At 40.3% G+C, this 12,885-nt stretch overlaps 1 protein-coding gene across 3 annotated transcripts in view; it reads left to right on the top strand.

Moving 5' to 3' along the window:
• LOC137624551 (BSD domain-containing protein 1-like) overlaps nucleotides 1–12,885 on the top strand; it is a 173,690-nt gene that overhangs the window by 79,934 nt on the left and 80,871 nt on the right. For all 3 annotated transcript variants that reach the window (XM_068355442.1, XM_068355441.1, XM_068355443.1), the window contains 2 exons: nucleotides 3,722–3,904; nucleotides 4,900–5,032. In XM_068355442.1, coding sequence (XP_068211543.1) covers nucleotides 3,722–3,904; nucleotides 4,900–5,032 — 316 coding nt within the window. The remainder of the gene's footprint in view (nucleotides 1–3,721; nucleotides 3,905–4,899; nucleotides 5,033–12,885) is intronic.

Genomic DNA, 12,885 nt, shown 5'->3' with positions numbered 1-12,885 from the left:
TGGCCAAAAATTAGTGGCTGTGTAATGCAATAATCATTACTTAGTGCAGCAGGAAGGGTTTTTGAAGATAAGTTAAAAGGCCATAGCTCATTAGGAATTTTGGGCGTGGACTTTTCTGTTGTGTTAGGTGTTCAGATTCGCTGTTTCCCATAACCCTCTCTTCAACCAGTTGTTTTTTCCTATAATTGATGTTTCTGAGTGTTTAAGTGCTATTTTTGTGGATTCAGGATCCTCTATGACATAGGTTTGATCGTTCGCCACGCTAACTTGAGAATCTTTTTAACAGATATTTCACATATGCTGTTAAGTAGGTATTAAAAGGAAAGTTAGGATTTACCTTTATTATGAATGCTAGTAATCATTCTCGATCAGCTTCCCATCAGGTAAAGGTACGACTGAGCACCCCTCTTGTGAGCCCTGGCATGGTGTAAGCCTGGGTAGGTAACAGGTGTGGCAGGTTCCGTACGGTAAATTACCTACCGATCCCCTTGTGTTCTCGTAACGGTCCCGAAGAGTTCCTAGGTGGGGATAGAGGTTTTTTTTTATTATTGTTATTATTGTTAGACCTAAGATTGCAGTGGGACTGGAAGGTACTCTTTTGCGTCTATCGGGATGGACAATGAGGTTAGGAAGATTCGTGAATGGTCTGAAGGTCCAGTTCCCCTCTTCCGTTTCCTTTATTTTGGGAAGGGATCGTCTCGGAAGCTCCCTTTTCAATTGCTGTCTGTTATGCCTGTATTTATGCAAGATATGCTTTGGTCCAATGTATTAGAAATGATTATGTGATAGGACCAGAGAGGAAATCATTAAAATAGTAAGAAAAGTTGGTTCATGTCTTAGTGGTAGTATGCTTAACACAACATCTCGGTATGTGTCCATCGTAGTCTCGTAGGTTCAATTTCTGGCACTATCAAGTTTTTTCTGTTTATGTTCGGAAGAGCTTTATATTAAATTTAATATTTCTCTCAGTTAAAATGGTAGGTAGTGTGCATTTAAGCAGTTAATCTTGTAAATGGACGATTAGTCTCTTTTCAGAGAAGTGATATGTATATTATAGTTTCCAGTCCAGTAATGACACCAGATAGATCGGTCACCAGGAAACTTCACTGCTATTCAGCGTGAAGTTTTTGTAATTCAACTTCCTGATTAGGATGATCATTACATTTCTAGGCTTAGCGGTCATTACATATCTTGACCTCTGTTAATTATTATTTGTCTCTGGGCAATTTTGCCTTTGGGTCCGCTGATTCAGCATTATAGGTCGTCAGACAGGAGACTTGATTTTTCCTTCCCTACATGGGTGTATGTTATTTTGTATTACCTAATTTGGTTTAGGACACCATTTTTGTTGTTTGGGTCAATGGGCCCTAGTGTGACGTGGTTGGGTGACGGGATAGTTAGGTTAGGTTTAAACTTAATCCTTAGAGGTTGATCTATTGTTACCTTTCAATTTCTGGCCGACAATGTTACCAATTACTCTTGGTCCTTTGCTTTTTGTTGTCAGACAGTCACAAGTGACAAGGAACTATTAGTAATGCTGTTGTGTGATATAGGAACATTGGAGTGCGTCGTCGATAACCTCAGTATCACCTGGCACCACGCCAGCAAACTGACCATGCGTTTTCGGTGTCAAGCGAATTGTTGCCTGCCGTTGCCAGATGTCGCTTGGCAACGGCTCCTCTGGGAGTCAGGTGGCAGATGTTCTCGGTCTGTGTTGGTGACCTTGGGTGGCATGTGCCGTAACTCCAAGTCGTTTAGTGCTGCGAGATTTGGTTAATTTAGGAGCTCAGACATTCTCGGTCTGTGTTTTAGACCTAGGGTGGCATGTGCCATAATTCCCAGTTGTTTAACACTATGATTTGGTCTGTCTAGGTGCTCAGATGTTCTTGGTCTGTGTTGATGACCTAGGGTGACGTTTGCCGTAACTCCAAGTCGAATAAAACTGCGAGATTCCGTTTGCAGACAGGCGCTCACTCGGTCATTTATGTCGCCAACTACTTGTCCCCTCTCTTTTAGGTGACAATGTCTCTCCAGTAAGGAGACAGGTAATCTAACTGTCGGTGTTGATGACCTTGGATGGCATTTGTCATAGGTCCTTCGTCCAAGTTGCTTAACACAGCGACAGTAAGTAGTGTTGATTCTTTGGGATCAAAACATTTGGAATGATTAAGCTGCATCGCCTCCCCCCCCCCCCCCCCCCCCGATGTTTTTATACACCAACCGACAGGTTGACCAGACACTCATTCTGCAGGCTTTTGTTGTCTACGAACTAAGCGAACAGTTCATTCGACCTATCGTGGAATGAGTCATCTCTTACCTTGTTCCTTCCGCTTGGCAACCGAACAATCGCCTTGTAGCTGAAATGACAGCTGGTTGTTGGTCAACGATGGTTCCATGGTTCCTTGGTACGATAACTGGTGCATGCTTTAATGCATACTAGATCAAGCATTCACACATTGAATGTTTACTGGAACATTCCTTCTTGAGCCGAGTCTTGGCCACAAGCCTAGAGAGGTGTTCAGGAGTTGTAGTTTTTTCTTATGATTATCTCTTGTAAGATTACTGTACACTTAATCCCGAGTTTGTCAATTAGGATTCCTAAAACTTTTGTACAACTTGTCACGTGGATTTAGATTTCAGTTCTTTTGGGAAAAATACATCTTGCTTTAGATATACAGTTAGTGTTACCAATGATAGGACAAAATAGTAGGTATCAGGGTTGCCAATGTGTTAAAAATTTGGGTGGGTTATTGGGATTCAGGGCTAGCTAAATTAGCCAGGTTGGTGTTATTAATATGAGTTTTAGGATGGAAATCTAATTTTTGCTTAAAAAAAGTGTTTTTAGGGTGTATAATGTTTATGAAAGTATTTGGAGGGTTTATGAAAGCTTAAATTTATAAAGAAAATAAGACCATGAAAAACTTTCAAAGATATTTGTATCGTAGATTTCTGTATCTACTTTGCAGTTTTTCAGCTATTGCAAGGGGGCTGGGGATGAAATGGAACACACGTGATAGCCGAGGGATAACTGTAAGTGCATAAGGAACAAACTAGATCGAAATTAACAGGAAAAATGTGTGAATAACAGAAATGAATTATAGAATAAAAGGAATTTACAGTAGCCTACTCTACTGAGAAGGCTACATGGTTTAAACATTTTGCCCTTTGCTTCAAGGTTAGCAACTGCTGCCAAGGGATTTTTAGCATCCAGTATATATTTTTGATAATGACAATAGTTCAATCATGGATATTCAGATCAGCAGATAAGAAGGTTTTACTGTAACATAGAATAATACAAAAAATTAAGAAACGATAAATAGGTTATTGTAAATACATGAAAATTTAACTTCACTTTTTGTCTGTAGGTTATATGCATCTCAGTTGTACACCAATGTATCTATCCAATTGTGATTGCCATATGAATTCTGGGGAAAGAAAATGTTGAAATATATTGTTAAAAAGCTAATTTGTTCAAATTCAGATGTGCTAAAATTCCAAGGTTCCACTAAGATTTTTCATCAAACACCTAACTCACTAGTTCATATAATGTTATTTTTACCTGCTTTTATCACCTTGAACTTGCTAATACTATCATTAATGATGATTAACTACAAAAATATCTCTTGTGTGTAAGCTATAGGATAATCTTTTTTATGTATCTATAAAAATGTGTATGTTAATTTTGTTTGCATAAACATAATTGATAGTATTTGATTAACAGGCGGCTATCTATGCCATATCACAAGATGCAGCTACATTCCTCACTGATCCTGAAGAAGAAGAAAAGGAGTATGAAGAATGGCTTGGAACATTTGATCTAGAGTCGCACCAGACAGAGCTATCAGATTTGCTTGTAAACAATCAACCCCTTAGACATAATTATACTGCTTTAGTTCCTGCACAGGTATGTAGAGGAAGATAAATGGGTATTATTGCTAATTCAACTCATCAGCGCTATAGTAATTCAAGTAAAGGCTGACTCAGACATTACTAAAATATGAAACACCATATCATGGTGCATTTGTTTAATGTTCATACAGAGTAATAACCTATCATATTTACTAAAATCATTATGCTTAATGGTGGGGGCAGTCCAAAATTTGGTTTAGTACTTATAAAAGACTAGGATTAACATTTTGGTCTCACTGTTTAGATGATTATGGAAGTTTGTGAAATAGCTTTATATCTGGGCCCCGTCATGTCATTGTTGATTGTGAATGTATGAATTATTAAGCGTCAATCTACTGCTATTACTACTAGAAAAGAATAAGCTATAAGAGAGAAAGGGCAGCAAAGATAAAATGAGATGACTGAATAAAATAAGAATGAAAGATAACACCCTCCAATTTTGTCACATCATAAATATGTGGATGGCTTATTTTCTATCATTCAAGTGCTGTATATCTAATATTGCCTTGTGGGTGTAGTTACAGTATACCTGCTTCTGGGAAGTAAGTGATGTTGAAATGTTACTGAACTTAATGGGATTAACTGGCATCAAGCTCTTGTCTGGTGGTCACTGTTTAGAGTAAGGTTATTAGCATTGGAGCATATAGAAAAAATTCTAGATCATTTCAGGGTTTTCCAGCTTTGAGTGAATAAGACACACTTGCCAATAAAAGTTCTTTTGTTGTATAAATAATTACTTGAGTGGTTTATACATTTAAAGCTGCATAAATTACATTGGTTTACTAAATGCTCACATGTGTAGTATATAGGATTATAGATGTTAAGTGAAGGTTTCCCATTTAGAAATGTAGAGTATATGGTAGAATCTTTTTGTTCACAGGCTGAATATAAATAATTTTCAAAAGATTTTCCATTCCCAGAAAAAAACAACTACTTATCTTACGAATATTTTATAGGATTTCTTAGACTGCATTCTTGCTTTCTTTTCAGGTATCGCATGTTGTGTTTTGGCATCGGTATTTTTATAAGGTTAAACAGTTGGAGAAAGCCGACGCACGAAGACAAGAGCTCAAACAGAGAGCAGATAAAAAATCAGCTGACCCAGAGCTTGTATGGGATGAAGGTAATCACAGTAATTTTAATACTAATTTTACACATTCACATTGCATGAACCAGAAGAATTATTAGCTTTCTAACCAAGCTTCCACAATTGAATACCACTATGTGAAACAAGAGAAATTATATCAAAGAGATGAAAAGCTATTTGAAATAAAAATGACTTGCAAATTAATACTGTATATTGAATACAGAACTAATTACATTGGCATGATTAACAAGTGGTGAATGAATAACTTAATCCTTTGATGCAAAAAAAAAATATAAGATAACATCTCAGGTATTCTTAAACTAATAAGCCCCACTATCTGTAATGCTACCAGGAAGGCTGTTCCAAAGTTTTAAAAGTAAATGGGATGGATAATCTTGAGTTCTTTGCTGTTTAGGAATGCCACTCATGAATGCTTACACTACAAATTTAGTACAAAACAAAGTCAAGACTGTTTGTGAAGTTGTAAGTGAAAATTTCTTTTGAAATATATGGTCTAGAACTGTGGATCAAGCTTATGATTTTACTGCAAGGCTCCTGTAGGATTTACCACTTATCACATGCTTTAGGCATGACTTAAGGAGCTATGCAGTATCGTTCAGCTCTATGTCTGGTGCTTTTCACTTTCTATAATCTGTCCACTCTCTTTGATTCCATCTTGCTTAGCTGTCCAACTCCTTTATCTTTACATTGTTCCCTTTCCCCTTCCTACATTGTTCCCTTTCCCCTTCCTACAAAATCAAATGATTGTAGCAAGCTCCAGAGTTTGGAGGTGCGACCCAATGGTCTCAAATTAATCTTATGATGACAATCTTTGTGGGGCTGTAATGTTGCTTGTAGAATTTGTTGTTCTTGGCAATGATATTTCCTCCACCATTACTTTCTCATTTTATTATTATTGAAAATTTATACACTTATAGAACAAGCTAAGAAGGACATTATCTGGATATAGGACCTTGGTAATAAGAAAAGTGAAATACAGGTTAAAATAGAAATGAAGGGATGCAAATGATTCGCTTAAAAATGAATCCATTTATGCAAACAATAGTTTAGAAAAGTTAAAACTTAAGCAGTGAAGGACTAATAGCATTTTCAAGCTGTATAACTTTAAACATACAAGTATCAATTGGAAAGTGCCGTAGGCAGTGCTGAGAATAAAAGACCTCTTGTGCTGAAAAGTACAATATCATGACATCTCAGCAGAACCAGGATGTTGAAATGCTTAGAATATTGTAGCATTAGCTAATTCCAAATGCAATAGCAACCAAAGGATGTCCATACAGGATCTCTCTATAGGGAGATGATAATGTCTGCAGTCACAAGTCGTGCACTGTAGGCATTACTGAAGAATCTTTGTAGTGTTCCCTGGGCCATTAAGTGCACATCTACTTTACCTCCATTCTTGCTTTCTTTCATCCATCTTTCTGTCCAACCTCTAACTTTTACCTGATAGCGTAACTAACGTTTTACCCTAGATGTACTTGAGTGTTGAATGAGGCCCAGTTGCTGGGATATTTGCTCCTGATCTAAAAATCATTTCAGTGGGGGATTAGTACCAGTTTACCATAGATATTGCATGAAGATCTTTGCAGCTTCATTTCGACCCATAGCTGCACTCAATTTTTAGCCTTTTACTAACCTCCATTTCTTCTTCCATTGTGCTGTAACTACAGGGTTTTTCACTTGATGCTAATGGGCGAAGAATAGCCTCTTAGGTCCAAATTCATAAATCCAATGCAGTCCAAACAGGATCTCCTTTGGTAACACCATGAATTATTATTGATAGGGAAAAGAAAACCAGCTTTTAGTTCCCCGAAAGGATTAAAAAGCAAACCAAAGTACAGTCGCCTAATTTTTAGGATGTAAGAGAAGAAAAAATCAACATATTGGCATTTATGAAATTTTTGTATAAAGTTACCTTGTACAGTAGTGTAATGGAAAATGTACTCCTCTACTCCTAAAGCCATAGATAACTATCTAGGTTACAAATCTTGAAAGCCTAACCATATCTTCCATCAGGAAAAGGCCTTTTAGAACTGTATGCAGTGTGCTTCATATAGTGTACAGCACTTGGGTTCTCTGTTGTTCCAATTGTTTTTTCCAATTATTTTTCATGTGTTCCCTTAGTTTCTTCATTCCTAGCTGTTGAATAAATTTCCATTTTCTTACCTCTATTTATCTCTCATTTAGGAACAAGTCATCTGGGAAAACTCATAAATTGTCTTATGTGACTGTAGTTTTGTTAAGGGGACCAGCCTTAATGCCAGTATTAGAAGGTATAGGAAGAAAAACACAAAATCCTGAAAAAATTCACTGAGCTTCGTATGGCAATGGAGAATGCTTTTACGAAATATTTTGTCAAAATTCCTCTTACTTTCATAGTTACAGGGTAATTAGTAAAAGTAACTCAATAAACCATAAACATTATTCCCTACAAGAAAATGCAATATTTCTTCTGTTATCGTAAATTTTGATGATTATTAAATGTTAATGTGAAAGAAATTGTGAACAATGGCATCTGTATAACTTCCACGAGCCTTAGACATTGTATTACACGGTTACACCCTTCGTCCTTCAGTCCTGCAACAAACCTCAGAGAGAGTTCATGCCTGAGTTTGACCACTGACATTCACTCATTTTTACGTTTGTTTTTCTCATTTTCGGCAAGAATTTTATCATTTCAAAGAGGAAAAGACAATTTCAACATCTTGCTAACATAAGGAAGAAGAAAATTTGCTCTATTAAGAGTTCAGAAGAGGGTAATATCGGGAGTGCAGAGAGAGAGGGTTGTGGATAGAGGAGCAGCTGCCTTGCCTCACAGGAGCCAAAAGAAGCAAGATATTCAGCAAAAGGATCTTCATTTATGATGAAATTATGATAAATAACTTTGTTTTCTTTTATCAATAGCCAAAAAGAACATAAAATTCATAATAATCATGATTTATTAATATTGTTTTTGTAAAAAATACAAAGAAAAACTTTGAATGCCTGTATCTCAAAACTATACTTTTTGGGCTCAGGCCATGTCGTTGTGATGGAAGTTCCTATAAGGTAGCTTCCTAGGGTATATTTGACTACGGTGATATTCCCAGAGAATTTTACCTTAAGGTACCCAGAATTCTAACTCCTGGAGTGAATGTCCCCAATTAATTCTTATAGGGATATCGCATAATATCAGAGGATGTATTCTTGACACGCCACATAGCTATCTTCACCTCGAATAGCGTTAACGCTTCGAAAGGGAAAAAGTGGCAAGAAAACGAAAACAAAAGGAGAGCCGTTATTACGGTACCTCTCCTTCCCGTTTCGAGTCTGTATATGACGTCATCAACGGTGCCATCTTATTCCTTATCGCGTAGCTCTATTGCTCGGTGATTCCCCTGTGTTCTCTCGTAATTTTGGATTTTATTCAACGCTATGATGCTTTCTCCAGCCTCTTCTGCCTCTGGAAAGTTGAGTATTATCTGTACTTTGTATAAATGTAAGCTCTTGTCGTTTTGGAATTAAATCAAAAGTGATATTAACGTAAACGAGCTGTTGCCTACCGGAGGCGTCATGGACGCTGTCGCTCGCTATGCATGAGTCATTTAATTAGCCTGAGCGACGTTCTCGGTCTCAATGCTTTGATAAATTTAGCTATATAGCTTCCTACTGGAAATTCTTGATATTATGCCGTTAGTATTTATCAGTTTCGGCGATTTAGGTAACCGATCCTTGCTTAAGCTAGGCTTAGTAGCCTAGGCGTGTTGCTTTTAGTACTTCCATGCATGATATAAGAGATTTTCCTAGTGTGATAATTTTATTGAAGCTATAGGCAAAAGTTTATATATGTAAGATATTGTTGAATATTTTCCTCTTCCAAGATTGTATACGAGAGTGTTTCGGTGATTTAGGTAATCGATTCTCACAGCGCCTAGGCTAGTAGCCTATGGGGCTTTAGTATACTTTCGCACACCTCCCCGATTGTTCTTTTCTCCTCAGGAGATCTAAGATCAATCCCTTTTCCCTCTGAGTTAGCCTAGGCTTAACCCTAGTGGGTTTTGACTTGATAGCATTCAGGTAAAACTATACTAGGGTGGTTCTGTCCTTGTCCTGCAACCAGAACTGGTTTGGGCTCGGTCAGAACGTCAGAGTATTCTGTCTGGGGTCTGTGGCTACCTGGCAGAGTGAATGAGATTCCTTTGGTAGGTTAGGCTACAGACATAGGAGGCTAGACCTCCCTAGGCCACATCTGAAGGTTTCTGTATGAGATGATTCCTTCTTTATGTGATTTAGCAGACTAGTCCTGTGCTGTTATCCTTAGGTTGGAGAATGAGATTTTCCATTACCTGGGTAAATAACAGCACCAAACTTCGTTCTTGTATTGCTGGAGATGGCAAGTGCTGCCAGCCTCCTTGCTATATTAGACGACCTTAGGCTATGATGAGCTTTCTTAGCCACTGGGGTTAGTTGAAATGATTCAACAAATGCAGAAGAAAAATGCTGAAAAGGAAGCTGGAGATGCGCAGACTCGCAGCAGCACACGGGCCCCAGAAGAAGATCAGCGTGAAGGATCTCCCCTTGTGTTCGGACGCGAGTCCTTGGAAGTATGACGAACACATGCCGATGACAACTGGCAAGATTGTCACCTCGGAGAAGCTGGGAGCAGTCCCCATTGAAGAGGTGGAATTCTGGCCCAGCAAGGAGTCTTACCCGGACTGTTATGTCCATCTCGGGAAGGAACCAGCCTCAAAGGAGGAAACGGAGCCAAAGGAGGTCATAGTCTTTGACCACGGTAAAGCACAAGGTTTACTTTCTAGCTAAATGAAAGAGAGGGGCTTCACAAACTCAAAGGTACCTGCTTTGAATAAGAAGCACCCCACCTTTGTGGCTTCTCTAACTAGAGCCTTCCCCTTTATAGAGAAAGGGTACAAGGCTGCCTTAAAGGCGGTTGAGGCAGGGAAGCCATGCCCTTCGTTGGACGAGTGTAAGCCTTTATACCTGACCTTACCTATGGACCAAAAAGACTGGAAGGACGTCCACCTTACCTTCTCAGTCGGGAAGTTGGAAGCAGATATTGCCGGACGTCAGTTCGGTGAGGACCTTCCAAAGCTGTCTGAATTTCTCTTGCATAGGGAGCAATAGACAAAAGAAAGACTTGCTGCATCTATGTCCCTACAGACTACTCTGGAGACAATGGCAAGTGACCCCAAAAATCATGAAATGTTTATGGTAGTGGCCAAAACCCATTTGGCCACCGTGACCAAAGATCTATATAGTTTTATTAAAGCTAGGAGAGCTTGTAGAGAGTTCGTGTTTGCCTCGGCTGCGGTGAGACATGAACCTAGAAAACTGATCTCATCCTGTATTTGGGGTAAGGACTTCTTCCCGAGCGAAGTGGTCAAAGAGGTAGTAGACAAGGCCGCCACGGAGAATAGGAACCTTCTCCAAAAGTGGGGCCTATCTCAAGAGGAAGTCTTCCCCGGATGAGGGTCCCCAACCTAAGAGGAAGACGAAGAAGCCTAGGCTACCCTCTTGGCCGGCCAAGCCTTACAGACAGCAACAACAACTTCCTACGACCGCGGTGCCTCAGATGGTGGCACAACCTCCAACGACGTACCAGTTAGTACCTCAGCCAGTAGTGACACAGTCGCCTGCCTTTAACCCAGCTTTCGAGAGGCAGTCAGCGACCTTTCGTCCGAAAGCTAGAGGAACAGCCAGAGGTTCCTCTAGACGCCCTTCAAGAGGAAGGGGATTCAGAGGACGCGGTCAAGGAGGCAAGCCCTCGGGTCAACAGCAGAAGTGAGATGCTCCCGGTATGAGGGAGACTATACTTATTTCGGGATCGTTGGACCTTCGATCCCTGGGCCCACAGCCTAATCAAAATGGACTGGGTTGGAGCTGGAACAGCAGTCCACCTCTATTCCCGCAATTCTTCCAACACTCCACCTACGTCCTGGAAGAATACGTACGGGAACTCTTGGATAAAAGAGTAATTCGGAGAGTAAAGTCCATCAAGTTCCAGGAGAGTAAAGTCCATCAAGTTCCAAGGAAGGCTGTTTTGTGTTCCAAAGAAAGACTCAGAAAAACTCAGTCATTCTGGACTTGTTGCCACTCAACGAGTTCATAGTAAACTCCAAGTTCAGGATGTTAACACTTCAACACATAAGGACCCTGTTGCCCAAACAGGCTTACACTGTCTCGATAGACTTGTCAGATGCCTATTGGCACGTTCCAATCAATCGTCAACTCTCCTCCTACCTAGGTTTCAAGCTAAAACATAGACTTTACACCTTCAGAGCCATGCCCTTCGGGCTAAACATACCCCCAAGGATATTCACGAAGCTTGCAAATGCAGCCGTTCATCAATTACGCCTAAAGGGTGTCCCAGTAGTGGCCTACCTGGACGATTGGCTGGTGTGGGCAGCATCCAAGACGGAATGCATGCAGGCTTCCAAGAAAGTGATCCAGTTCCTGGAACATCTGGGATTCAAGATCAATGCCAAAAAGTCTCGACTATCTCCGGCTCAAAAGTTTCAGTGGTTGGGAATCCACTGGGATTTAAAGTCACATCAATTTTCCATTCCACTAAAGAAAAGGAAAGAGATAGCGGGAACTGTCAAGAGACTTCTGGAATGCAAACGGATATCAAGACGCGAACAGGAGAGAGTGCTGGGCTCTCTACAGTTTGCTTCTGTGACAGACCCAGTGCTACGAGCACAGCTAAAGGATACAACAGGAGTTTGGAGAAGATACGCATCAAACGCTCGAAGAGATCTGAGAAGACCATTACCGGCTCGATTGGGAATGCTTCTCAAGCCGTGGTCCAAAGCCAAGCAACTGAAAAAATCGATACTTCTTCAACCACCTCCACCTTCAGTGATCATCCACACAGACGCTTCAAAGGAAGGATGGGGAGGGCACTCTCACCAAAGGAAAGTTCAAGGAGCTTGGTCCAGTCTATTCAAGACATTTCACATCAACTTTTTGGAGGCCATGGCAGTACTTCTTACACTGAAGAAATTATCTCCTCGCCACTCGACCCACATAAGACTGGTTCTGGACAGCGAGGTGATAGTGAGATGCCTGAATCACCAAGGTTCGAGATCACCTCAAATCAACCAAGTGATGTTATCTTCCGTTTGGCGGAAAAGAAGAGATGGCACTTGTCAGCAGTTCACCTTCAAGGGTTCCGTAACGTGACGGCTGACGCTCTATCCAGGTTCACACCGATAGAGTCAGAATGGTCCCCAGACACAGGATTGTTCTCCTTCATCTTACGTCAAGTCTCGGAACTGCAGATAGACGTCTTTGCGATGAGCGACAAGAAGATGATACATCGTTACGTGGCTCCGTACGAGGATCCCCTAGCGGAAGCAGTGGACGCATTGTCCCTCGATTGGAACAGATGGTCCAGGATTTACCTGTTCACACCATCCAACCTTCTACTGAAGGTCCTCGACAAACTGAGATCATTCAAAGGGACGGCAGCAATAGTGGCTCACAAGTGGCCAAACAGCGTATGGTTCCCTCTGGCATTAGAACTATGACTGAAGTTTGTGCCGTTGCCAGATCCAGTTCTGACTCAACTAGTGCAGAAGTCGACTGTCTTCGCTTCATCACAGAAAACCCGCAACCTTCATCTCATGATTTTCTCTCCTTAGCGGTAAAGAAAAGATTCGGGATCTCAAAAGACAGTATAGATTTTTTGGGGGAATATAAATCCAAATCTACCAGAAGACAATATGAGTCGTCATGGAAGAAGTGGGTGTCTTTTGTCAAGGCAAAGAAGCCAAAAGAAATCTCGACAGACTTCTGTTTATCATTCTTTATTCACCTTCATGAACAAGGTTTAGCAGCCAACACTATATCGATGTGTAAGTCTGCCTTGA

Source organism: Palaemon carinicauda, chromosome 31 (assembly GCF_036898095.1).
Source record: "Palaemon carinicauda isolate YSFRI2023 chromosome 31, ASM3689809v2, whole genome shotgun sequence".
NCBI classification, from domain to species: Eukaryota; Metazoa; Arthropoda; class Malacostraca; order Decapoda; family Palaemonidae; genus Palaemon; species Palaemon carinicauda.
The sequence above is the reverse complement of the archived record's forward strand: the minus strand, read 5'-3'. Positions and strand labels throughout refer to the sequence as shown.